The following is a 27162-nucleotide window of genomic DNA, read 5'->3' on the forward strand; positions in this document are numbered from 1 at the left end:
ATAAAAGTGCCCATCTCGTAGGGTCGTGAGGACACAGGTGACTAGGGGCACCCAGCAAGAGTCTGGCAAGTAGGAAGTCTGGTGAGTAGGAGTTCCAAGAACCCCTGGAGCTGGGTCCAGAGCAGCTGCTCTGATGGGCAAGGTATTTCCCTTCTGATATTTCCCTCTGTTGTATTCAAATCCAGTAACAATGGGCTGTCGTTCTGGGAGGGGCCAAGGGTAGTCCCTCAGATCCCGGCAGCCTGAGCCCACTGGAAGGGCAGAAACCTCTTTGGCTGGATGTCTGGACCATGGACAGGGATCAGAATGACGAGGACAGTAAGTACAGCTGGTGGGGGGGTGTGGGGGTGTGTGGGGTGCCCTCCTCCGTGGCAGGCACTGAGCCGAAACCTTGCTCTGCCCTTAGTGCTATTTCAGGGTCTGTGTCTACCCTGCTGAGGGCATCCCTTCCTTCCTTCCTTCTTTTCCTTTGTGTGCAAAGCCCATTTATAGCCTGCAGGCTGTTCTTCTACAAGGGTCTTGGGGCAATGGAAAGGATGGTAAAAACTCAAATTGAGAACTTTTCTCCCCAGCCATGTTAATACTGTCCAAATCTCATAATTTATCCCTCCTTTCTCTCATTGGTAGTCCCCACCTCCTCCAGAGCCAAATGTAAGTGTGATCATCAGGGTTCTTATTTCAATCCCAGTTGGGTTCACTTCTTAGATGAGGTTAATTTTAAAAAAATGTCATGAAAGATCTTTGCTCATGGTCTCCTTCCAGCTAAGAGCCCACATGTTCATTACTGTTCCTGAAACAGCTTGGGTGACCCCATTCTGTCATCACTGGGACAGAAATACAATGAAATCTAAGGACTATTTAAAGAGATGAAGAAAGAAATGGCATTTTTAGGGAAGAAGTGTGCTATGTTTAAAAAATGGAAAGTTTTGATTCTGAATTTGGAATGATGAATGTGGTCCAGTATCACACTGGGAACTGGGAGGCTACGGTTCAAATCCTGACTCTGCTGTGAACTGGCTGTGTAATCGTGAGCAAGTTATTTAATCTCTTTGAGCCCCAGTCTTCTAATCTATAAAGGGAGATTGGGTGAGGAGCTCTTAATTTGAAGACCATGAAGGTGTAGGCAAAATGCTGTGTGAATGTGTGGTTTTTTAAAAGTTTTTAAACATTTTTTTGGAGATGAGGGTGCACAGATTTCATTTGAAGCCCAGAGAGGCCTCTGACACTAGCACATTTTCATAGTTTCTGACCTTGCTGACCTTGAATGTCCCTTGAAGGTCCAACACTCTCTATTGTCTTTAATGATGTTATCTTACAGCTTTAAGCTTCAGCACCAGAGTGGGATATAAAATGAACTTATACTAATCTTAGAGCTCAGTTAAAATTTTTTTTGGAATCCTTTTTCATATTGAAGTGGAAGCTGTATGAAGATATTTTAACATGTGTTTGAGGAGGACCTAATCTGATATATTGGAAATTATATATTCATAGTCTTATTTTAATAAGCTTCTACTAACATTCAAATGTGATCTTTCCTCTTCAAAACACTACTCATTAGCAGTCTTTCAATTTATACTTAGAGTTTCTCTTAGTAGAAATGGGCTAAGGTCTGATCTCAATTCAAATCCAAGCTGTGACTCCAAATTGATAGGTGACTTTGTTTATGTTACTTACCCATTCTGAGCTTTATTTTCTCCCAATTAAAATAGAGATGGTGTCATCCTGCAGGTTTAGTAAAAGATTAATTGGATGTATTGGTTCAGCCAAAAAGTCTGTTACGTTTTCTTCATAAAATGAAAGACACATTTTTCATTTTCACCAATAACTTCATTGATTTGGATATTTTGAGTAAGTTGGCTATCTTCTGCTATTTGCTTCTAGTGGTAGAGGCCAGGGGTGCTGCTAAATAAACATCTTCTAGTGCATAAGACAGCCCCACAGCAAAGAATTATTTGGTCAAATGTTAATAGTACCAAGAAACTTTGCAAACTACTGCATAAGTCTTTTTTGTGTGTTTCAGTTGCATATTTTTCTTGAAATAATAAAGTATAAAGTGTCAAAAATGTTGCATATTTTCTTCCATCTTCAATGCTAAAATGGCTGCATAAAAATTTTGATTTTTTTTAATGCACACTGATATGACAGCTGTCACAATACAGTCTAACAAAGCTGTTTTGAATGAAGTTAAAGACAGCTAAACACTAGTAGAGCCATTGTATGGGAAAAGCATAATGAACTTTTTGGCCAACTCAATAAAATGCCTAAAACATTACTCAGTCCAGAGTAGGCATAAAATAAATGTTGACTCTGGAAAATTATCAGATTTTGTCCCCCAAAGCTTTAAAATGAAACTGTTATTAATGGATGGTATTATCATCGGTGATGTTCTAAAAGGATGTTGGCATCATTCTTTTAGTAAGCAAGGTGAGACTAAGGTGAACGCTTTAGCTCCCTTTTGCAATTCTAAAATTTATGACAGACCTTGATTCTGTCATTGGGTCACGTACGTGCTGATTTTGAATACAATCAAATCCCAGGTCAGCACTTAGGATCTACTGAAAGGGATGGAATTACACAGAAAAGTTTTTAGAAACTAAGTCGCTGAACTCTGGAACACTGTAAATTTTTCCTCCAGGCTTCAGACTTACTAATTGCTATAGGACTTCCATGATTTACATGTTCTATCTCAGGTGAGCGATGGCTGCCCACTTTGTCCTACTGAGTTACCCCTCCCATTCGCTAAGTGCTGTCCCTTGGTTGTTGAGTCTGTAATGTGGGCAGCTTCAGTAGGAGATTATCTTCCTTCGATGACACACACTTTGGGACCAAAGGTGGCATGGATGGGGACACTCTGGGATGTGGCTCCCCCGTGGAAGTCACGTGGAAGGCCGTTTAGCACTGCCACTGTCATGCTGGGTTGCCTCTGACAGTGTTGCCAGCTGGAGGCAGCATCTGCCACCACAGACCAGAACACCCTCAGTGGTGGGCTGGTCCCCTCTACAGAGGCCACGGCCACACGTTGTCTTACTTTGAGTTTTATCTCTTTCCTTACAGCTTCTACTCTTTTGGTATTTATTCTACCTCACCCTGCCCCCAACCCCGCCCCACTGGCCACTCAGAACCTGTCTGTCCTCTGTTTAAAACAAGAATTGTTCAGGGTATTTTTTTCTCTAGCTTGACCAGGTCCTGCTTCTTCAGTGGCCCCAGATATAATGTGTTTTTAATCACCCTTCTCTTGGAGGGAGACTCAGACTCTCCCAGAAATGGTAAGTGAGAGTCTCTTCAGGTAAGACGGGCTGTAACTACAGCCCCTGGGAATTTCAGGAGGAGGCCCCTCTGGTCCAGGACCATACGACCTCGATGACACCTCTTTACTCCTGGGCACTGGTCCCTAGGGAGTGGGGGGCAGTGATCCAAGTCATAAAATTGTCACCATCAGTAAATCAGTGCTGAAGAGATGGGACTCTCTTCCTGGCATCTGGACCAGCCCAGCTCCCCAAAGTCTTCTTATTCATTAGAGGACCCCTTACGCCTGCTGAGCTGGAAATCCCAGACTGGATCTAAAGTCATCACGGTCACTTGAAGCTTTCACTGGACTTGCAGGCAGGGGCCCAGCTGCCGAGAGCCCTGACCTTGGGGCCTCGGCATTTTTCACACACGCCTCAGGATGCAGGTACGACCACCAGGAATGCAGGTCTTCCCTGCCTGTTTGGCCCTGGCCTCATGGGATCCATCCCATCTTCCCTGCAGGCTGCCACATTCCTGGGAGGGGATTGTGGATCTGGAACCTCCCAACAGAAAGATACTGTCCCATTTGGGGAGTAAGAAATAAAAGCTTTAATTATGTCATATCATAGCTTAGAGATCTCAAGCACTCTCGTAAATTTGTTTACAGAGCCCTCTCTTATTCACAGCACTATTTGCTCCTCTCAGTGACTATACTCCTTGAACCCTGTTTTAGGGGAAGGATATCAAGTCCCCCTCCCCAAATTAAGTGACTTTTCCTCTAGGACCACACAGCAGGCTAGCTGTTTTGTGCTGTTCTCATGGCTGGGAGAACAAAGATGAATAAAACATCCACCTACCTCCAAGGTGTTCAAAGTCTAGTAGGGGAGGCAGACCAAACATGTATTTTACAAATGCTAATTCTTATAAAGCTATTTGGCAAAAGCAGTGGTAGAGAGTATAGTTCCCTCTCAAAAGCAATGGAGTTCTGAGATCACAGAGAAGGAGAACCACTCCCAGGCTGGCATTGCAGGAGGAGAGACCTGGGCTGAGTCAGGGTGAACTAGGTGATGGGGTGTTGTGGGCAGGAAGGAACAGACAGAGCAAGGGCTGGGAGAAACGGCACAGTATATGTATGAGCATAAATGCAAACCTCAGTGTCGTGAAGTGACAAGTCACCTCTAGAAAGGAGAGGCAGTTCTCAGAAGACCCAGCCCCCATGTGGGCCTCTCTGGGCATTACAGCACTTTCCATATAGCGTGAGTTCTACATTCTCTCTTACTGAAGATGTGTTGTAACGTTTGCTGCATTCTGGCCCACCAGAGGGGCCTATATAACTCCAGGAAAAACTTCTTCCAGGTCTCCTTTCCCCCATTTCTCTTCATGTTGGTCTCACTCACATTATATTTGCTTCCTCAAATGTTTTCTCAGTGGTCCTCACCCTAAAGCTCCCACACTACTGTCTCAAGCCTCAAGCAGGCCTCTCTCTCTCTCTCTCTCCTTTTTTTTTACTCTGTGCCCTCGTCCTCTCCAGTTAGCTGTCTCCCTTCCTCTCACCCTACTCTGGATGACATAGGAAGAGCTTTTCCCCATTGTGTAAATAGATGAGAACATTTTCTTCCTGTCCCACAGGTAATATGGGGCCTTACCTGACAAGTTCAGGAGCTTGGACAGTAGCTGTGGGTAGTAGTGAGCCACTGCAGTAGTTAGGAGAGGGGACGACCTGGGCAGGCTTTCTGGTCTTGCCAGGAAGCCCTTTAATCAGTGTAGCCAATCATTTGTTTATTTGTTCTTCTTGGCAAAACAAGATTTCTTTCTTTTCTTTATCTTCTGATCACCTGAAAACCTCCTTATCTTCCTCTTTTCTATTGTTTTAAATTGTGGAAAAATACATAGAACATAACATTGGCCATCTTAGCCATTTTTAAGTGTGCAGTTCAGTGACATTAAGCACATTCACTTGTTGGGCAGCCATCGTCACCATCCATCTCCAGAACATTCTCATTTTCCTCAGCTGAAACTGTCCCCATTAAATTAAAACTCCCCTTTCTCCCCACTTCCACCTTGGAAAACACCATGCTACTTTCTCTCTCTGTGCATTTGGCCACTTGAATATCTCTTGCACCTTCTTAAGTATAATTTAAATCAAGTCATTTATGTGTACCAACTGTATGCAAGAAGCAGGGGTTCCCCATCTAGAAGGGGTTCTCATACTTATTGAAGGAAATAGAGTATAAAGCAAACTAAAGGAAGATAGCAGTGGGGAGCCATCTGAAGTGAGAAGTGGCTAATTTCAGTGCTTGTAAGATGACTAACCTGGAATTGGGGGCAGAAGATGTGGGCTCTGTTTACCCTCTGAAATAAAGAGATTGGCATTTAAAGGAGAAAGTTAAGAGGCTATCCATTAATTATGCCTTTCTTCGCAAGGAAAATTCCTTTCTTACAAATGAAAAGTGGCTGGTGGCTGGTGAGCAGAAACAATGCGTTGGTAACTATGCAGAGCTTTCTCAGCAACCACTTGACGCCCGTTCTCATGGAGCAGTAGGGGGTTCAGCCAAGAGGAAAGGTCATTGGGCTTGGAGTCAGGACCTGGGTTCTAAGTACTATTTCTGTCTCTGCTATGACTGTCTGAGCTTGTTGCCCCAAATTACATCTCTGAGCCTCATCTTGTTGTGTTACAAAATGGCGAAAACACTGGTTGTTGTAAAGCACAGAAGAGATCACGCCTGCACCATCCTTTTGTGAGCTACGGGACAAGGTGTGTGTGTTGGGGTGGGGTGACCCAGCTGGACAGCTGCCCTGGCACAATGCCATGGAAACAGTGAAGTGCCTGGTGGCCCCCTTTGGAGTGCCCTATGCTGGGTGTCACACAATGCCCCATGACGTCCTCATTCCTGTTGTGTCCGATGAGATTTGCACAGGAAATGACGCACTTGCCTGCAGCTCAGCCTGCGGTTCTTTATTTTTGTACATAACATAATGGTGAGATTAATTTAGCTCTTATGAATTATGATTGCCCCGGGAGATCAGGGTGGCTCCTGGTTGATGGATGGAGCTCTGAGTTTCCCGCCTCTCATTCTTCCCCTCTTCCTGCCCTTTTGTTTGGTCTCCAGCAAGATGTAGCAGCCATGTGGCATTTCCCTGTCTTCTCATGGTGGACAGTATTGATGTCTTAGCTGACCCAAGACTTCTGGGTGGGCGGGGGCTATCCCAAGGGAAAGAAAGGGCTGTGGTGGTCTTGCCTTTTTTTCTATGCTTGACATTTCCATTGTCCCCTGGCTTAAAGGAATACAAAGAAAGAGGAAGACCTTGCCTCTTTAGATCCATGGCATTGACTGAGCATTTATTAAATGCCAGGCTCAGGGCTCAGAGCAGTGTGCACATTGTGTCACTAGATCAGCACTATTTTTTGCTATTTTGTAACTGGGGTAGTTGAGTTCTGCAAGGATGCATGGCTTGCAGAGTTGTGTATGACATGGCTCATCTCCAGGACATCAGAGCCCAGGTTCCTAACCACCGGCCTCAGGGATTCTGAGTCCAGTCACCTTGGCTACAGTCCAACCCTGACCTTCATCTTTAATTCTGATAACTGGGCTCATGGGAACTCCAATGGATGTGCATGGGTCTTGGTCCCAGAAAGTTCAAATTCTATCTTCACCTTCCTGATGCTCTCAAGCCCATCCATCCAGGGTGGGCAAAATACAGCTCAAGGGCCAAATCTGACCCATAGCCTGTTTTTGCAAAGTTTTATTGGAACAAAGCTACTTTTATTCAATTGTGTATAGTCTATGGCTACTTTGAGGAGTAATTGAGATGGACCACATGGCCCACAGAGTCTACAATATTTACCACCTGATTATTTACAGAAAATGCTTGCTGGACCCTGGGTCCCTGGTGGCTAAATAAGCTTAGAATGCTAATAAACTCATTAGAAACAAAACAATACTGGGAACTAAGGTATGATTCTGCCAAGAACCAGGTGAGAGAGCCAGGATAGACATAGGTATGGCACAAAGTAACATCATCCCAAAGCTTCAAATGTTATGCCTATTATCATAATTCCATGTTATGATAACATGGAATTCCATGTTGTCATATTGGGGACTTCAGTCCCCATTGGCAGGCCTCAGTTTGAAGCTTTGGGATGATGTCACTTTGTGACACCCCTCCCCTCATTGTTCTTGGCCACATGTTTCAGGATTTTAGGATTTCTCTCCACCTGACATTTCTACTTCAGACAAACTAGGCTGCTCCAATTTGGAGCAAGATCTGCTTAGTCTTCTGGCCTCTGTTTTTATTAAACTCCAAAGGGCAGGACATAGTTTTATTTTTGTGGAGGTCAGAAGTTATAGGTTTTAAAGAACTGCCAAAAGAAAAACAAAAAACAAACAAACAAACAAAATGGAGAGCTCTAGGGGGTGTGGTGGGTCATTTGGAAGTCTGACCTGAGTATGCTTCAGTGACTTAAAGGAGGGAGAATCACCTTCCGTTGGCTATTTTTATTGGTTTACCCTTTAGGGCCAACTCCCTGTGATTATATGGGCAGCTGGAAAGATAGTGGAGGGATTCCTGTTCCTCAGCATGGGGGCTTCAGGGGAAGGTTAGAGGGGTGGCAGGTTTGACCTGGAACAACGAGCTTCTGTCCTTCTCTAACTCCACCACTGTGCACCCTAGGAATTCTGGAGTAACCTCTCTGAGCCTCTGACTGCTCATGTCAAGTGGAGTTAGAAGTCCTGCCTTCCATACCTCCAGGTGGGAGTGCAGGGTGAAGCAACCAGTGTGTGGGGAGGTGCTGCGTGAGTTGCCCCAAGCTTCCAGGGCTAGCTCTTATATTATGCCTTCTTGCTTAGAGTCTCAGGCCATGTGTATCTATGTCATAGCCAGACACATCTAGATGAGATTTTAATGTTTTTTAAATTTAATATTATTTTTTATTAGTTTCAGGTGTACAGCATACTTGTTAGACAATCATATACTTTACAAAGTATTCCCCCCGATATTTTTAGTACCTACCTGGCACTATACAGAGTTACTACAATATTACTGAGTATATTTCATATGTTGTACTTTATGTCCCTGTGGCTATTTTGTAACTAAAATATAAGATTTGTACTTCTTACTTCTCTTACCTTTTCCACCAAGATCCTCAAGTCCCCCCACTCTCTGGTAACCATCAATCTGTTCTCTGAGTCTATGAGCCTGTTTCAATTTTGTTTGTTCACTTATTATGTTCTTTAGGTTCCACATATAAGTGAAATCAGCAAATTTAAAGTGATTCTTCTCTAGGGTTTGCCTCATAAAAGTGCGTGGAAAAAACATGGGCTTTGGAGGCCAGTGGACCATGGTTTGAACCCAGCTCCATCATTACTGGATGTGTGATCTTGGGCGAGTCATCACCTTACTGAGCCTCAGCCTTCTCATTGGTAGAATGGGGTGGGATTGGACTGTCAGTGTGGGTCATCCAACAAGCAGACACCAAGACGGCATTAGATGTGTTAGAGGTCCTCTGGGGATGCCTATGAAGGGAAAAGGGAGAAGCAGCAGACAGATGCCAAGACGGCTCTCAGACCTTAGTGCAGGTCAGACATGCAAGAGGAGATCAGGCAGGATGTGTGAGCAGAAAGAACCTTAGAATACGGTGCAGCTCTGAGGGTCTTGCCCAGGTCTATGGGGATTCCCAGAGCAAAGAGTGCCCATTATAGGGAGCTATGTAACAAACTGCTTCACATCTCACTGCCTTTAAATGACAGCCATTTTACTATATTTCATAATTTTGCAAGACAAAAATTTGGGCAGGGCTCAATGGGTGATTCTTTTGCTCTGTGTGTAATGGATCAGGGTCTGTCTTAGTTTGGGCTGCTGTAACAAAAATATCATAGGCTGGGGGAGCTTAAACAACAGACATTTATTTCTCATAGTTCTGGAGGCTGTGAAGTCCAAGATCAAGGTGCTGGCAAATTTGGTGTCTGCCAAGGACCCATTCCTGCCTTGTAGACAGCTGTCTTCTCATTGTGTGCTCTCATGCCAGAGAAAGAACACCCTGGTCTCTTTTGCTTTTTGTAAGGACACTAAACCCATTCTGGAGGCTCTGCCCTTGTGACCTCATCTACATGTAATCTCCTCCCAGAGGCCCACCACCTAATACAATTCCACTGGGGGTTAGGGTTTCAACATATGATTGGCAGGAGGTCGGGGGAGTGACACAGCCAAACAGCCCACAACAGGTCACTCTATAGTATTTAGCAGGCAGCTTGGTCTGGCCTGGAGGGTCCAAGATGGCTTTGCTTGTGTGTCTGGTGGTGTGGTGGAGATGGCTGAAAGGCTGGGTTCTGCTTGGCCCTCTTCATTTAGTCTTGGGGCATCTCCACATGGTCTGTCTAGTGTGATGGTCTGATTTCTTACATGGCAGCTCAGGGATGAAGATGGAATGCCCCTAGAGGCTAGAAGTAGACACTGCAGTCTCTTTATTGCTTCCATTGTGTTCCTTTGGTTGAAGCAACCTTAAACCTGCCCCAGTTCAAGGGGAGGAGACATAGATCCACCTTTCAATGAGAGAGAGGAGCCTTAAAGAAGTGTGACCATCAGCACTTCAGCATCTCTCTCCAGGGTCATGGAATATGACGATATTTATACAGTGGCTGGCACAAAGTAGGTAGCCATCAAACAGGAGTTGCCATTCTCAATGTTTTTTTCCGTTCTTATTATTACTGCTGCAACTATCATACCCCCATCTCATCCCTTCTCACAGGTGTGTTCTGTCTCCTGAAGGTGCCAGAGTGAGACGGGCTTAGTTAAACCGAAGCTTCTTATAAGTCACCTGCCTTCACTTGTCAGCTTCTTATGAAGTTGCCACAGGCTCACCCTTTCCCCCTCCCTGAGGCTCGGAATTGCCTGTCTTTCTGCAGGTGTTGTGGACCTCAGCTTTGAGGCCGAGAGTCCCCTGGCACCTCCAGCTGAGCTCCTGGAGAGGCTTCCCAGCTATGACTGCCTTTTCCAAGGAGGTGGTAAGTCTGTGGGGTCTTGGTTCTCATGGCCTCTTCCTGGGGCTTCTGCTGGTTGGGGGGTCTTCTCTGGAATAGGTCAGCACTGGAACAGCTCCCTTTTACTTTGGGAGTCCTGGGACGCCCCTCATCACCATTGGGAGGGAACAGGAGGACATGGGGCACAAGCTCTGTGTCCATGAACATTCCATGACCATGTCCATTTAAGACCAGAGTGATGCTGGTCTGAGAACCACCATTCTTTTTTTTTCTTTTCATCTGCTCTTTCTGACATTCAGCCAGTCCTTTCTTCTTTTACCTACAGGTGTCTGTTTCTTTGAGCTAGCCCTCAACTCTTCCTTTCTTTTTCAGGACAGCAGATATTCTTCCCACCTTTGGAGGCTCCACAGAGACCCCAGGAACAAAGGTGCTGGTCCAGGTTCCTGGAACACAGGTGAGCTACAGGTGTGCTTTAGTGACCCTTCCAGAGCCATCACATTGGATCATGCATTGAGATGCTCCCTGTCACCATTGTTCCTGAGAACCCTCCTTGGGGATCTCAAGGGAGACATATCTCAACACTGACAGCTCATCAGGATCCAGACCTCCTGGATCAGATTCTCCAGGGATGGAGTCCAGGAATCTGTATTTTGCCATGCTCTGCAGGCTGTTTGGCAACCAAGCCAGAGTTGAAAATCATAGTAAAGATCAGGGGGTTGCAAACTATGGCCCCTGGGCCAAATCCAGCCTGCTGTCTGTTTTTGTAAATTGAGTTTTATTGGAATACAGCCCCTCTCATCTGTTTACTCACTGCCTGTGGCTGCTTTCCTGCTACAGCAGCAAAGGAGAGCAGTTGAGACACAGACTAGCAGGCCCACGAAGCCTAAAATACTGTCTGGCCCGTTACAGAGAAAGCTAGCTGCTTGCTGGAGAGGCCCATACCCTCCTTGTTTTGTGTTGGGGGAGAGCTCCAACATTACCACCGACTTTGTGCAGAGAGAAGGAAGCCTGCAGCACCTCCCTACCCCCTTCATTTGGAGCTGAGCTGCTGTGGAGAAATATATGAAGACGTGAGGAGGAGGAGGAAGAAAGAGAGGGCTCCTGCGTACTGGAGGGGTTTGGGCACAGGGCTTCCCTAAGGAGGGGATCTGGTAGCTGGGCCTATCTAAGGAGTTTTCCAGCATGAGTGGGGGGTGTCCAGAAAGAAGGCAGAAGAAGGGGCTGGTGGTCTGCTTTCCTAGTGGCCACCGCTCTGGTCCAGCAGGCTCACGGTGAGTCACAAGCTATGGGTGCAGCTGTCAGATGGTTCTAGGCTGCTGTCTATGTGTGAAGTTACTCACCGCTCCTCTGGTTGAGGTCAAGTGCCCTGAGGGCAGGAGCCTTGCCTAGCTGTGTGATATCTTCTCTGGCTGTCAGTTTTCCTCATTTGTAAAATGGCATAATTCATCTTTAAGGATTTTTTTTTTTGAGATCTAAGATTCTATCAGCCCTTCTCAGATCCATACTTCTGCTAACACGGTTTTGCTGTCCTCTAGAAAGACCTGCTGCTTTCTCACCATGGGCATCTGTTCACACAGTTCCCTTTGCCAAGATGCCCTCCCTCACGGGACACCTGAGTGCTTTCTCACCACTGTGGGCCAGGTTCCATGTGCACAGTGAGGGGGATCCCTGCCTGGATGAGCCCATGGTCCCTCCCTAGACCCTCTCGCCTCTCTGCTCTGTCCCCAGCAGAATCCCCGTGGTGACAGAGGAGGTAGCGCGGGAAGCCCTCCTCAGCTTCGTGAACTCCAAATGCTGCTATGGCAGCTCAGCCGCCAGCGACTTCATCATCCAGGAGCTGAAGCAGCAGACCCTGTGCAGGGTAAGACAGCTGGCCTGGCAGGCGCTCATGTGATGGGAAACAGGAGATAGGTATCTGGAGGGCAGTGTGTGTGAATGGCAGTGATGTGTAAGTCCCTTCTGTGACCTCTCTGGTCTGCATTCTGAGGGATAATGCAAGGAGGAATTATTATCAATCATCACTGCAAAGCTCAAATGTGATACATTTCATGTAAAGTGTGCTACATATATCTTATCACATCGTCACAGCTCTTAGCATGGTAGGTGTTACCATCAGTTTGTAGCGGAGGAACTGGGTGTCTAGAGAGGTGAATGTACTTGCCCAACAATATGCAGCTAGAGCTGGCATCAAAGTCCATGTCCTCAAACACAAGGCTGACTCGCTTCTAGAAGGAGTGGGCTGAGAGGAGTCCATCGACTCCCCTTCATCCCAGCTTCTTCTGCCTCCACCAAGTCACTTCTGTGTCAAGGAATCATTTATTTGTCACTGGGGCCTGACGAAATCCTACAGTGAGATCACAGCCGGGATCACAGTAGGCACCTAGGTCACCTTCTGTATTGACAGGGCTATGGGGCAGCATCTGGGTTCACGTTTTCTAGTGGCACTGGCACAGCCGTCCTCTGGTGAGCACACAATTGCATGGAGATCAGATCAGCCTTGCAGGGTCAATAGGGCAGGGATCTGGGGGAAGAGGTTCCTGTGTAGCTGTGTGGCCTTGGGCAAGTCAGCCGACCTCTCTGAGTCTCCATTTCCTCACATGAAAAAGGGGGAGCAGGTGATGCCCAAGATACCTTTTTGGTTTGTGATTCTGTGGATGAGGATCAAGGAGGATTTTGCCACCAGGCAGGTCAATTCCTCCACAGAGGGACCCTTGAAGCAGTGGATTCCAGGGGCCTCCATCTGTCAGAAGTGATTGCTGTTCCAATACTCACCTCTTAGAATGTTTCTATGTATAAAGAAACAGGTACCTGAAATTGCCCGGTGTGAGCCTGTCAGGGGAGATTTCCTGGGGCTGACTGACCTCCCTGCAGATGTGCCGGTGCCTCTGGAACAGAAATCACTGTTGCCAGCCCGTTATAAGCAGCCCCCCTGTGCCCTGTGTGGGACTGTTGGGTCTCAGCGCTGAGCCCCGGCGCATGGGAGCTTCCTCTTTTTGCACAATTCTCTGTCTTCCTCAAGGGCATGAGTGTGAACTGAACATGTTTTCTCTGCAGTATCGACTGGAGACTTTCAGCGAGTCCAGGATAAGCGAATGGACATTTCAACCCTTTACTAGTAAGTGAATTGTCTGAAATCAGTTTAATTGGGGAGTGAACATAGGAGGGGCCAGTCTTAGCCACTACGTGGAATGAGATGCTCTTCTTCTCAGAGCCTTGGTTTCCCTATCCCCTGTAAAATGAGAAGGTGAGCTTCCATCTCCGGCACTTCCCAGTGCTGACTTAGCAACTGCTTCCTGTCCAGAAAATGGTTTGCAGAAGGTCCTGAGGAAGTCTTATGTTTGCCTTTGGCCACAGGCTGGTGCTGCTATGGGGCTAGATGGCACAGGCAGCATGTGTGCTTGGGCCGCTGCCTGCCCCCAGGCAACCACTGGGCCACCATGCACCAGGCACCACCCCTGCTGAACCCTGCTAAGGCTTCAGCTTCTGTCTGCGAAGCCCTACACCTGACCTGTTTTCTCTGCTGACCACTTTGCTTCATTTATTGAGACTCAGCTCACAAGTGACCTCTTTTATGAAGCCTTTCAGAATTTCTTCTCCTGCCACTCCTCCCCCTGACCCTGCCCCAGCAGAACTCTTGTCCAAAGCACTTACCATCATGGTTGTAGCTGTATCTGTCTCCTTGAATGGAGGAGGAAGAAGATGGTGGGAATGGAGATGATAGTTCTTGAAAGTTCTTGTTTATTGAGCCTTCAGCAGGTGCCAGCCCTGTGCTAAGCATTTATATGCCTTCTTCTATGTAATTTTCACTACCATCCTCTATGGTATGTGCCATCATTATCCCCCTTTTAGAGATAGACAATTGCAGGCCAGAGAAGTGAAGTAACTTGTTTGGAGTTACATGGCCAGGAAGTAGAAGAACCAGGAGTCAAACCCAAGTCTCTTTAATCCCAAAGCTTGGATGCTTAACTACAAACTCCAAGGGGACCCTTACCTACCCCTCCTTGTAGCCCAGGGTCCAGCCTAATGCCTGGCACTGAGTGAAGGCTGTGTACTGTTTGGTGAATAAATATAAGCTTGTTCTGCAGCTGTTTGCTGTTCTTACAAGGATCTGCTTCTGTGTCAGACCACTTAGTAGATGGGCCACGAAGAGGGACCTCTCCCAGGCTTTGGGACTTCAAGGTCCAGGTCCCCCCGATGTTTCAGGAAGACACCAGGAAGTTCCAGGTTCCTCACTCGTCAGTGGTCAAGGTAACAGGGTTATTGTAATACTCCCTTCTGTCTCCTGAAATACTGTCCTTTAGAAAGGAAACTTCAAATTCAGACTCTTCGCTTATCTCTGTGTTATCTATTCATATAGCAAAAGAATGATGCCATTTAGAAAAATTGTCACCAGCTTTAAATAGTGAGCATTCACACTCCTAAACCATCTGAGTGTTTATCCTCCCAGCCCCCGTTCTGGCCTGATAGTAAACCACTGAAGTGCTGAATGAAGCATAAAATGACGTGAGAACATTGTTGGGATTTTCCCTGGAAGTCGGTAGGGGAGAGAATTTAATGCCTCTCCTGTTTTACAGAAGCAATCATGCCGTGAAGTGAGGGTGACCTCATGTATGACAAACGCATAGCTGAGCCATGTTATGTTATGTTCTCTTCTAATTACCTGTCTCATTTTCACTTTAGAACTTGATTTGAGCATGTAATTTTACTCCACGTGTTTTCATAGCATCATGAGATGGAGAGGACTTTGAGAGCTCAGTAAAGAGTTCCATCCTTTTCTCGAGAGTAGAAAAGCCATTTTGATCCAGTGATTAAATTCCAGTAGCAAAACCATTGCCTTACACACAAATGCTGTCCATTTTTATGGCTTCTATTCCCAAAGACCATTTTAGCTATTGAACAGGCGAAGGACACCAGCCTTTGTGGTTTAGTCTAGGAGCATGAGTTAGGATGTGGGACTTGGAGAGCAAGTGGCCCCTACTTAGCATCCAGGATAGACTGAGCCTCTGAGGAAATGATGACTTGGTCTCCTGGGCTTGGCATTCAAGGCCCTTTGGAATCATGGTCAAGTAGGAATGACCACCTCCCTTCCTGGCTCTGAATGGCTGCACTGTTATTTGGGATGGTGACACAGGAGTGTGGGTGGGGGCAGAGGTGGTGAAACTGCAGGTGTCTGAGGAACTAGATCCAAAGAAAGCGTTTCTCCACCAGGAATGCCACAAATGCCGTGGGCATGGGCGCTACAAGTGCAGTGGCTGCCATGGGGCCGGCATGGTGAGTTATACATGGCTGTTGGTAAGTGTAGCATGGGAGGAGGAGTGCCACAGGGACAGCAGAGGGCTGGGCAGGGGCCTGGGGTCTCCCCAAGCTAACAGTGTGACCTTGGGCAAGTCATTCCCCCTTGCTGGGCCTCCATTTTCCCACCTATAAAATGGGAAAGTTGGGTTGGGTGATCTCTACTGGCCTTTTTCACTTTGATGATTTATGATTTTAATTTTTCTCTTCTTTTCTCATCCACTTATGAACATTCCTTGAGCACCTACTTGGCACTAGGCCCAGCAAGAGGACTGAGACCTGGGGCCCTTCCCACCAGGGACCCCTGTCTGACAGGGAGGCCGACAGTGACTAGCACTTGTAGTACAGGGTGATGAGTGTCAAGAAGGTGAAGTCCGTAGGGCTTCCAGAGACAAAATAGATGGGGCTCGTATTGGTTTCTGAGGGCTACTGTAATAAATTACCACAAACTCAGGGGCTTAAAACAACAGAAATTTACTCTCACAGTCCTGGAGGCTGGAAGTTCAAAATCAGGACGTCAGCAGGTTGGTTCCCCTGGAGGCCCGGAGGTGGAGGCCGTCATCTGAGCTCTGGCGGCTGCTGGCAGTCCTTGGCTTATAGCTGTGTCTCCCCTATCTCTGCCTCCAGCCTCACATGGCCATCTCCATGTGTGTGCGTCTCTGTGTGTCCTCATGGCCTACTTATAAGGACACAGGTCATTGGATTGGGGGCCCGCCCTAGTCCAGGATAACCTCATCTTTACTAATTACATCTGCATAGACTATTTCCAAATGAGGTCACATTCTGAAGTTCTGTTGAATGTAATTTTCAGTGTGGGGAGAAGGAGGGTTACTATTCGGCCCAGACAAGACCCTAAGCACACAGCCAGCTCTTGTGGCATCAGCCTTCTTTTTAAAGACTTTCAGGGCTACCAATCCTCCCAGGAGTAGTACCAAGTTCCCATGTGTTCTTAGCTCTCCCCACTTATACCCAGTCCTTTGGACACGTACTGACCACTTGTCACTCTGAGCTGTGTCTTCCTCCATCCTTCCATCAGCCCGCCTGCCATTCCTGCCCATTGGTGCCCTCCTTCTGCCTGTGGTATGCTCACTCTTCTACCCACCTGAGCACCCTCTGGAGGCCAGCTGTGGCCCATGCCTGGGCTATCCTGTGCCCTCACTCCTGCCATTTACCTCCTCGTGGTTTTCCCAGAGCACCCCCTGAGGTAATTTCTGTGCCTTCCTCCATCCCTGCTCCTCTTCCTCCCCTGCCTCCTCCCTCAGACTTCCCCTGGAACATCTTTGGAGCCCACCCCCAGCCAACTGTGGCAGCACTGCCTGAGTCACCCCTGGGGGCCCTTCCAAGAGAGATTTCCATCTGCAACACTAGGTCCCTTGGCCAGCTTGCCCCTCTTACTACTCCCTCTGGCCATAGCTGTTTGGTCAGGGGGCAGTCCCAGGGTTCATGGGAGTCAGCGAGGAGCGGGAGAGGCTGATGTCCCAGGAGAAACAGGGGTATTAGGATGTAGAGTCTTTGAAAGGTACACCTGGGAGGTCCTAAGATACACTACATCTAACGCTCCCATTTTACAGATAAAGGGCTGGAGGCACAGGGAGAAGAGGCTTGCCTAAAGTCACCAGACTGGGGTTTGAACCAGGTCTTAGGATGCTTCCTTGGGAGGCCAGGGAGCACTGAGGCCATGATGTCTCCACAGGTGAGGTGCCCTTCCTGCAGTGGAGCCAAGCGCAGAGCCAAGCAGCCCCGGAGGTGCCAGATGTGCTCGGGTTCTGGCAGGCACAGGTATGGGCAGGTCTCCCTGGCCCTCTTGCTTTCCACTGTCTGCTCTTTTGGAAGGCAACCAGGCATGCTGTCTTTCCAATCCTGTGTCCCCAGAGCTCTGTGCATAGTAGGTGCTTGGTAAATATTTGTGGAGTGGGTGGACTTTTTCTTGAGGCCTGATGTTTCTGGAAAAGACTGGAACTCATCAAGCAATCTATGGGTCAGGTGTACGGAGCAGGGCACGGCAGGAAGGAAAGGGGCAGTTTAAGGAGAGGAGACTTGTTCCTGCTCATGTGGGGGAGGAAGTGAATACAGAAAGCCACAAAGGTGAGATTCTTAACTCTGAGGATCCGGGCCTGGAAACCCTTATTTTTAATGCATTGCAAGGTGTAAATGGAAGAGTCAAGGAAGACTGGTTGATTGACCAAACAATCAGCAGTTTTGTCTCTGCTCCGGGGCTTTGCAAACAGTCGGGCATTGCATTTTGTAGATCAGTCCTTTAATGTGTTTATAAATCTTTAAAGGGAAACAGGAAGCCGTGAGGCATGCAACTATTCAAAGTGGTGTTGGTTGAAGGGCATCCTTCTAACAAGCCAGATGACAGAACTTTGGTGGACCTGGACTCTGTGATTGATAAAGAAGGCCTTTGATGTGGAAAGAAACTCAGATTTATTTACAAGTGAAAGAAATCCAATTCAGACTGGCTTCAGCAAAAAAAAGTACAGTCTTTGGTACATGCTTTTCCCCAGGAGTATATTTCTGGGGTGGTTTCAGGTACAGCTGGGTCCAGGTTGCTTAAACAATGCCATCAGGAATCTGTCTCTGGTCCTCACTATGCTTTCCTTTGCATCTGTTTTATTCTCAGGCACACTGTCTCTTGTGGCAGAGGGGACCATCAGCAGCTCCAAACTTAGAAACCTCAGTAGAAAAGGATGTCCCATTTTTGAAAGTTCCAACAGAAGTTCTAGGGTGGATCTCATTGCACTTACCTGGGCCATGAGCCCATCTTTGTATGGGCCACTGTGGCCAGAGAGATGGAACACACTGACTGACCAGGCCTAGATCCCCGCTGGCCACAGAGGGGGTGGGCTGTAAGCCCATGAGCCATAAAGACTGGGTGGGAGAAGGGTGGTCCAAAGGGAAATTGGGGCACTGCCACCAGAAGCAAAAGGTCTAGATGGCAGGAGGGTAGAAGCAATCCATGCCCAGCAGTTCCCCTCTGTGAGGGAGGATTTGGGGATGGGGTCTTCCACTGACAGTGTATCCCTCTCAGGTGCAGCACGTGCTCAGGGAGGGGGAACAAGACCTGTGCCACCTGCAAGGGGGAAAAGAAACTGGTGCACTTCGTCCAGCTGGTCATCATGTGGTATGTGGTAGTCCCTCCATGTGGTGGCCCAGTGGTGGTAGCTGGGGGACGTGGCCTGGACTGGTTTCTGCAGAGAAACTCCACTTGGTTGGGGCTTTTGCAGTACAGAGACCTGCTGGGAGAAAAGGGATTAAAACTACTTGGAAAGGGGAGGGATCCCTGGGAAGAGGAGTGTGGGGTGGTGGGATGCTGCCAGGATGCTGGCGGGCTTCAGAACAGACCTGAGTTCACATTCTGACATCGCCACTTTCTAGTGCAGCAACCACTCAACACCTGGGTGTTCCTCTCTGTGTCCCAAATTCCCATGTCAGGGACAGTCCCAGGCCTTAAGGGTTCCTCCCATTGGGCACTTTGCTGGCACTTCACAGGGAAGGATGAACTGAGGTAATGGGACAGAGCTGTCAGTGCTCGGCTAGCTTCCCAGTTTGCAGTTGAACGTGCTGAGGCCCAGAGGGGCTAAAGGACTTTCCCCAGGTTCCTAGTAACGCAAGCCCTGCAGCCTGGGTCTGTCTGATTCCAAATCCACGTTCTTAAGCATCCCTCATCCCTTCCCCTCCAGGAAGAACAGCTTGTTTGAGTTTGTGTCTGAGCACCGGCTGAACTGTCCCACGGAGCTCCTAGCTAAAGCCAAGGGCGAAAACCTCTTTAAGGATGAGAATACGATGGTAAGGAGGGCTTTGCAGAGCCCCACATGGAAGCTAGGTTCCTCTTCTGGCTCTTCTGGCTTTTGGTGGGGGCTGCACTCATTTAGAAAGACAGGCTGGGAGGGGCCGGAGCTACCTGACAGGACAGAGGCATCTGGGACCCCATGGGGCCAGTCTCCCTTGAATTTCACACACTGGACCCTTCTTCCTTTCTTCTTCTTTCTCCCCACCCCATCCTCCCTCCCTTCTATAAATGTGGAGACCCTCCTCCTGTATTAGGCACCATTCTGGGCACTGGGACATTGCCTAACAAAATCCCTGCCTCATAGATCTCACAGTTGGGTGAAAGAGAAGAGAACATTTCACCACGATGTCAGATGGCAGCAAGGGTCCAACCAGGGTGAGGAGACAGGAAGGGCTGGGGTGTTGTTTCAGCTGGGGCTCAGGGAGGTGATGGGGGGCAAAGACCTGAACGCAGGGCAGTGGGGGAGTGCATCGTGGATCGTGTGGTCTCTGGAGCAAGGGCACCCCACAGAGGGAGCGGCAGGGCAGAGACTTGAAGAACAGTGGAGAGCAGTGGAGCTGGAAGGCAGTGGCCTGGCAGAGAAAGGAGCTGAGATGTGAGATGTACCCAGTGGAAGGGACCTGTTGGCCAGGGGTTGGCAAACTTCTGCCCTTGGCCTGCTTTTACAAATAAAGTTTTGTTGGGACATAGCCATGCCTGTTTATTTATGTATTGTCTGTGGCTGGCTTTGTGCTGCGAGGGCAGAATTGAGTAGTTCACACAGAGACCCTGTGTCCCAGAGAGCCTGGAATATTTACTACGTGGCCCTTTACAAAAAAGATTTGCCAATCTTGCTATCCGCCTTGGTAGGGAACTTGGCCGTTAAGGGTCCTCATGCTGTTTTCTCTGAGAGGGTCAAGTGCTCAGCCTTCCTTCTTTCCTTCCTCCCTTCCTTCTTTTTCCTTGCAGTTTGTGACCTCAGATCAGCTTCTTTCACTTTGTAATATGCGTTTTTAAAAATTAAGATATGATTGACATATACCAGTGTTAGTTTTAGGTGCACGACACAATGATTTGACATATGTATACACTGTGAGGTGATCACCGCAAGAAGTCTAGTTAACACCATCACCACACTTAGTCACCATACATTGTTATATAATACGTTTTCCTGGTAATGAGAAATTTTAAGAACTATTTTCATAGTAAATTTCCATATAGCATTATTTGTTGTAGTCACCATGTTGTACATTATATCTCTAGGACTCATTTTATCACTGGAAGTTTGTACCTTTTGACCCTTGCCCCTGCCTCCATCTCATTTACCCCTCACCCCCAATTCTGGCAACCCTCAATCTGTTCTCTGTATTTAGGAGTTTGGTTGTTCTGTTCTTTTTAGATTCCACATAGGAATCAAGTGAGAACATAGGGTATTTGTCTTTCTCTGTCTGACTTAGTTTACTTAGCATAATATCCTCAAGGCTGAAATGTCAGGTCTTCCTTCCTTTTTTACGGCTGAGTAACGTTTCTCAGCCCATTATCTTTGCCCCGGTCACTGCGGCTTCCTGAAGGCCGAGGGCAGGTGCCACCCTCTAGGAAGCTCTGCACCCCACCCTGATCAGGCGGCCTCAGAGGCTTGTTGGGGGACTGAGGGCTGCAGGTGGAGGCCTACTGGGTCCGAAGCCCCCTTTTGGTGGAATTCCCAACAAAATGTGGGTAGTCAAGGGTCTGTGGCACTCAAGCAATCTCCACCCGCTTGCTGCGTGAGACCCTTCCCAACACAGCCTCATTCTCCTGTCCGCCTGAAGTCGATCGCCAAGGCTCCAGGTGCTGGCACTTGGTCAGAGTAGCGAGGTGGTTGCGTCTCTCTCCTCAGGTGTACCCCCTCATCGACTTCCCCCTGCGGGAGATCTCTCTGGCGTCCGAGAGGGGCATTGCCCAGCACAGCGCCACCCTGGCCTCCAGAGCCCGTGTCCTTCAGCAGGTGAGTCAGGCGGGGTCCTGGGGTTGTTGGGAGGTGAGAGCTCCGAAGGCCAAGGGCAATGTCCCTCTGGTCACATGAGGCAGGAAATGGGCTGTTCCCTCTTTTGGGGATCCTTTCTGAGAAGGGAAGGAAGGGTGAGGAAGAGTCAGCCAGAGGGAGGGTAGAGGGAGGAGCCCCAGCCTGAGAAACACAAGGAGTCCTGGGGCCTGACCTGAGGCCAGTGTGGCTTGAGGCAGCGAGCAGGGCAGGCCACAGAGTCCATGATGCCAGGTTTTGACTTATCCTGAGAGCAACAAGAAGCTATTGCAGGGTTTCAAGCAGGGATCTGTCTCAGTGTGATTTGGATCAGAAACTCTATCCCCTTCCTCGCTCCCTCCCTGGTATTCAGGGAGGAGAAGGGAAATCTAGAGATCAGGGTCTTGGGCAGAGTGTGAACCCAGCGTCTTGCCCCATAGGACACTTCTAAGCCCCAGGCATGTATTCCCCAAGCCTCCCTTGAGCAGGGGTGGCAGCCAGGACCAGGGTTGCTTTGGTGCTGTATCCTGGTGGCCACTAGGTGGCAGTGGTGCCCGTCTGCGTCCCAGGAGCGGAATTCACAGCAGCTGGCTGGAAGCTGCTGGAAGGAGGAGTCTGGACAGGGAATGCCCAGTGTCAGCTCTGTGAGGGGGGCCTCAGCTGGGGCCCGAGTCTTGCAGAGTGGGCTCAGATCCCGGTTCTCCTGCATCCTAACCTGGTCATGTCCACCTGCCTTCTCCTCTTTGAAGTGCAGTTTCTCACCTGTGGAAAAAGAAATGCTAAATTGGCCTCAGGGGGCTTTGTAAGGATGAGAAATTTTTTTTTTTATTTTTAAAATTTTATTAAATTTACCAGAATGACACAGGTTAAGGTTATATAGGCTTCAAGTGTACACTTGTTTAATACATTATCTGTATGCTGCATTTCGTGCTTACCACCCAAAGTCTAGTCCTTCCATCACCATTTATCTCCCCTTTACTGCCTTCAGTCTCCACCCCCCACTTCCCCTCTGAAAATCACCATGCTGTTGTCTATGAGTTTTTGTTTGTTCATTTGTTGCCTTCGGTCTTATATCCTACATATGAGTGAAATCATGTGGTTCTTGACTTTTTCCATCTATTCCTCTTGGCATGATACTCTCAAGATCCATCCATGTTGTTGCAGATGGCAATATTTCTTCTTTTATTATTGCTGAGTAGGATTTCATTTGATATAAGTACCACGTCTTTATCCAATCATCTCTCGAAAACGATGTTGGTTGTTTCTATGTCTTACTGCTAGAATAGCCATTCTAACAGGTGTGAGCTGGTATCTCATGTGGTTTTGATGTGCGTTTCCCTAATAGCTGGTGAAATACAGCGTCTTTCATGGGTCTATTGGCCATTTGTATGTCTGATTGGGAGAAGTAGCTGGTCAGGTCCTCTGACCATTTTTTAATTGGATTTTTTTTGTTATTGATTTGTGTAAATTCCTTATATATTTGGGGTATATTTGCACATATCTTCTCCCATTTGGTTGGTTGCCTTTTTGTTGTGTTGATGGTTCTTTTTTTTCTGCTTTTCAGTTTGATATAGTCTAGCTCATTTATTTTGACTTTTACTACCCTTGCTTTTGGGGTTAATTCAGTCTAATTTCATTCTTTTGCATGTGGCTCTCCAGTTTTCCCAGCACAACTTATTGAAGTGGTTTTCTTTTCTCCATTGTGTGTTTTTGGCTCCTTTGTTTCAATTCTTTTCATTGGTCTGTGTGTCTGTTCTTCTGCCAATACCATGCTGTTTTGATTAGAGACAATTTTCTTTAAGCACCTGAAACCTGGTGACCAAAGTGTCTCTTTGCAATGAGTATTTCCCCTTCTCTCTCTGCACATCTTCCCTATGTGCAGAAGAGAGAAATATGCACCTAATTTGAATGGATAAATGACCGCCTTGAGCTGGAATGGACCTCAGAAATCATAGCATTGGGGTGCTGCAAGCTCCAAGGCCTACCAGAGCCAGGCGGTGATGTGGATGGGAGAGCCCCCTTGTCCAAAGGGGCCAGCTACCACAGCTTTGTGTAGGCACAGAGGCAAAGACTGTAGACCTTCTAAAGTCCAGATTTTTATATGAAACCTTGTATCTTTTCAATACTGACAACAAAATTTTTAAAATGTAAAGAACCCTGCATGTGTCAATGGGCCTGCTGTGCCTGCGTATCGTCACAGGCTGTCCCTGGTCTGGTCCAAACCTATGACTTTTCTGATGGCAGAGGAGGCCTAGGGAGTGAAGTAATCTGCTCAAGGCCACACAGCTTCTTAGTGGATGAGCCCAGGAGTAGAAGCCGAGTCTTCTAACTCCAAGCCAAATGTTATTCACTGTATTCAAGAGACACAAGTGACTCTCTGGAAGTCAGTGTAGGCTCGAAGGGGTATCAGCCAGTGGGGAGACTTGGGGCCATTTTCACTGGGTCAGTCACTGCAGAGACAATTTACCCACCAGGTCAGGGCCTGCTTGCCAGCTCAGGCCCACACTCATGGCTGTGAGCCCCATTCTTCCGCTCAGCGTGGGCTTCAGCGTCCCCGTCTATGAAATGAACAGGGTTAGACCTTGCCTTAGGTTGGGCTCTGCAGAAGCTGGTCCCAGACTCGGGTTGGTGGGCCCATCATTTATAAAGGAAGGGCTCCCAGGACAACCCGTGGAGCTGCAGAGGGAGGAGGGAGAGGCTACACAAGAGCGTGGTACTGGCAATAGCCCAGCCTCTGCCCGATCTCCGGTCTCCAGGGAGCTCTGAGCATCAACCACAACTCAGGGTGCCCTGGAGAAAAGGGGCTGGACCTTCACTCTCCAGCACGATCCAATCGTTGGTGCAGCCTCCCAGGCACTTTCTGCCCTGGGAGGAAGGTGGTCCGTTATCTCAAGGACAGGATGCAGAAGAGGGAGGTTGAGCTACGAGCGGCAGAGCCTGAAGAGGCAAGGTGGGGAAGGTTTGGGGGTGTGGACTTGAGGGAACCCACGTGGGATGAGAACGGTGTCCACGAAAGGCCCCAGGACAGTGTTTCGGGAAGCTCACTCTTCAGCACGAGTCTCCTGTGGGGCGGGTCACAGCGAAGAGCCCCAGACTGAGGTGTCTTCTCTGGAACTGGGGAGAGTGTAAGGACAGGATTCAGCAGCTTGTGCACAGTAGCATTTATCCAGGTACACTTTTGCCCCTGAGACAGACAATATGAATCCTTTTTGCACCCTTCATTTGGCAGCTGGGGAAACTGAGGCCGGAAGAGGGGAAGTGACTGCCGAGATCTAGAGCCTGGAGGGAACCTGGTCTCCTGGGGCTTCCCCGCAGCACAGCCCTGTCTCGGGCAACACAGGCCACTGTGGGCCAGCCCAGCAGGGATGGGAAAACAGGGCAGGGGTACATTTCTCTTTAAAAGGGAACACAATGGGAGAAGAGGCCATGTCTGCAAATCTTTTTCCCAAACTGCCCTTTGGTCCCAGATCTTAGACAAAGATTCATGCTGCTATTTTGTTCAGGATTGGGAAGTCCGTGAGTGGAATGCAGTCCAGGCATCGGCCCCAGCCTCTCAGACCTGGGGGTCAGCTCACCCCAGGGGCTCGTCCCAGGTGTCCAGACAGATGAACGGCCAGTTACAAGATAACCACATGATAGCAACTGGTGTCTTGACCCATCTGTGGCCTCAGACTCAGAGACCATTTGAATCCGAAGCAACTGGAGGCGGGCAGTGGTTGGTGGTATTGCTGTGCTCTGTTGGATCTGAGTAGAAACGTCTGGAAACGAGAGTGGTTCTGACACCGCCGCCCAGGTCCTCTGAGCAGTGATGTGGGCTCCCATCAATTGCTGCCTCGCAGTTCCCATGTTGGGTCCTTTGTACTAAAATGTCAAGAGAGGTTTTCTGCCTTTAATTTCCAAAATTATCACTTGAAGACCAGTTTCTGGCATATGGAGAAAACTCGGTCTCACCCTCTCATTTCGTTGTCTCAACAACTCTGTGACTTAGAAGTTTTATCCCCACTTCACAGGTGAGGAAACTGAGGCCTAGATAAAGGAAGTGTGAGATTCCACAGAAAGCTTCATGGAAAAGGCACACCCTGACTCCGATTCCCCCTCTGCCACAATGTCATGCTACCCCTCCGCTTCCCCCCAGTGCAGTAGGGACCTGCTTCTCAAATCAAATCACACCCCCTCCGGCGTGTTTTGCCTTTTCCCCAGGGCCCCAGACCATCACCTACAGTGACAGGACTGGCACTCTTTTCCTATGGAGAGGAATTTCCAGCAACTGAGAGGATCTGATCCTGGCCAGCCATGCCACCACCTGCTGCACTTGGGGTCCCCAAGCCTGAGCCTGGGACAGGGGAACAGCCAGTGCAGAAGAACTTAGGGGTCTTGACATAGAGCCTGGCCCATCAGAAGTCCCTGAAAAAGCTTCACTTCAATGATTAGGGGTGACTTTCCTCTGTGAAATGTGTCTGTCATTGTTAATAACAAAACAGCACCCAAAGCTAATGGGGATGGTCAATAGGAGGCCAGCATTCTCTGCCAAGGTGGGGCTGCTGGTTCCGTTCTGGGCCCCTTGATTCTGGGAGGCTGTTGAGTCATTGCTCAGAGAAGGGGCCTGAGAATGAGGGACTCTGGGACCGCTCTGTAGGATGGAGGAGTGTCCCAGGCTCTTAGGCAGAGGTGGGTGCTAGGAGGAGGTTTTAGCATCAAACAGGTCCAGCAAAGGCGAGGGGATGGAGCCTGATGTAGATGATCATCCAAACCGGAAATGCCGTGAGCCCACTGGCCTCAGTTTCCCCATTTGTAAAAGAAGGAGATATTTGAGAAAAACTTCTTACAGGAAAGTTGATGCAAACCCATGGGGTACAGGGAGGGAGGGATCTGAGAAAATAGCCTGAAACAGCCTACTGAACTTTAGAATTTCTTTGGTGTCAATATTTTATCTTAAAATGTAATTCAAATTGTATAATCCACTCTCTAGTTCTAATATGTCCATGGTTGTTGTAACATAAAAATGTTTAAAATGACTTTGTCCTCTACCTTTCTATACCTGCCACCCCATCTCAAAATCAATGTTTCTGGAAAGTGTTCCTTTGGCTGGTGGCTCTCCATAGGTCCCATGACACCTCTGGGGACACCTGTGCCTCCTCTTCCTAAAACTTGGAATCAGATGGTATCTCAGTTTGACCCAGAGCTTGGGGGTATACGCAGGAGTACAGGGGAGATATTTACACAAAGGCACAATTGCAGCCAAAATGCCAACTCCAGAGCATGCACTTTGTCCCATGGATAGTAGGGAGCTATGGACAGTTCTTGAGCAAGCAAGTGACTTGAATAGAGCACTGAAGTTTGTCCTGGCCAATTGTTTCCTCAGCGCCAGACCATCGAGCTGGTCCCCCTCACGGAAGTTCGTTACTGGTATGGAGGAAAGACCAATGTGTACTACATCTACGGCACAGACCACAGGGTGTTCGTGGCGGACTATCCTGAGCGGTATTGCTGCGGCTGCACCATTGTCTGACACGGCTCAGCGATCCCCTCGGCCCGCCACTCACAGTCAGCAGGGAGGACGCCCGAGGTCTCTGGGTTCACTCATCACTGGCTACACTGGGCAGTCTCTTTCAAGCCTTGGCGTGTCTGTCCTTCCAGAGAATTCATCTTACCGTCTGTCAAGCCACAAGTCTTTCAGGAGCTCCTGTGGTGGAATCCATCATGTGTTTAACCTACAAGAAATCAACTTCGCACATTCCTTTAGGACAAAGCATTGAAATGGCAGGAGCAGAAAGCAAAGATTAATACCTCAATTGAGTGTGTGGTTTGATTTTGCTTTTCTCTGAGTCAGCCTCAGCTCTGGGGGGCCTCTTCTAGTGGGAGCCTTTTGTGCAGCTGAGCATTACTGAAATGTT

General features: G+C 48.3%; 1 protein-coding gene across 1 annotated transcript; it reads left to right on the plus strand.

The window, feature by feature from the left end:
* The first annotated feature begins 247 nt into the window (after positions 1-247).
* Positions 248-27064, plus strand: SSUH2 (ssu-2 homolog). Its single transcript, XM_028518867.2, has 12 exons — positions 248-318; positions 10131-10229; positions 10578-10659; positions 11937-12066; positions 13260-13320; positions 14329-14453; positions 15414-15476; positions 17191-17276; positions 18529-18621; positions 19181-19286; positions 21146-21253; positions 26631-27064. Exons 1-12 carry the CDS (start codon positions 291-293, stop codon positions 26775-26777), a joined length of 1128 nt encoding a protein of 375 aa, XP_028374668.1. The 5' UTR covers positions 248-290; the 3' UTR covers positions 26778-27064.
* The last annotated feature ends 98 nt before the right edge of the window (positions 27065-27162 follow it).

This window comes from Phyllostomus discolor, chromosome 7, assembly GCF_004126475.2.
Source record: "Phyllostomus discolor isolate MPI-MPIP mPhyDis1 chromosome 7, mPhyDis1.pri.v3, whole genome shotgun sequence".
NCBI classification, from domain to species: domain Eukaryota; kingdom Metazoa; phylum Chordata; class Mammalia; order Chiroptera; family Phyllostomidae; genus Phyllostomus; species Phyllostomus discolor.

Excerpts from the sequence above, each read along its gene's own strand:
- SSUH2 (XM_028518867.2), top strand. The coding sequence starts at position 291 with ATGGACAGGGATCAGAATGACGAGGACA. Across the intron at positions 13,321-14,328 it reads GACATTTCAACCCTTTACTA|ACCACTTAGTAGATGGGCCA; the intron begins GTAAGTGAATTG and ends CTTCTGTGTCAG. Across the intron at positions 18,622-19,180 it reads GTCCAGCTGGTCATCATGTG|GAAGAACAGCTTGTTTGAGT; the intron begins GTATGTGGTAGT and ends CTTCCCCTCCAG.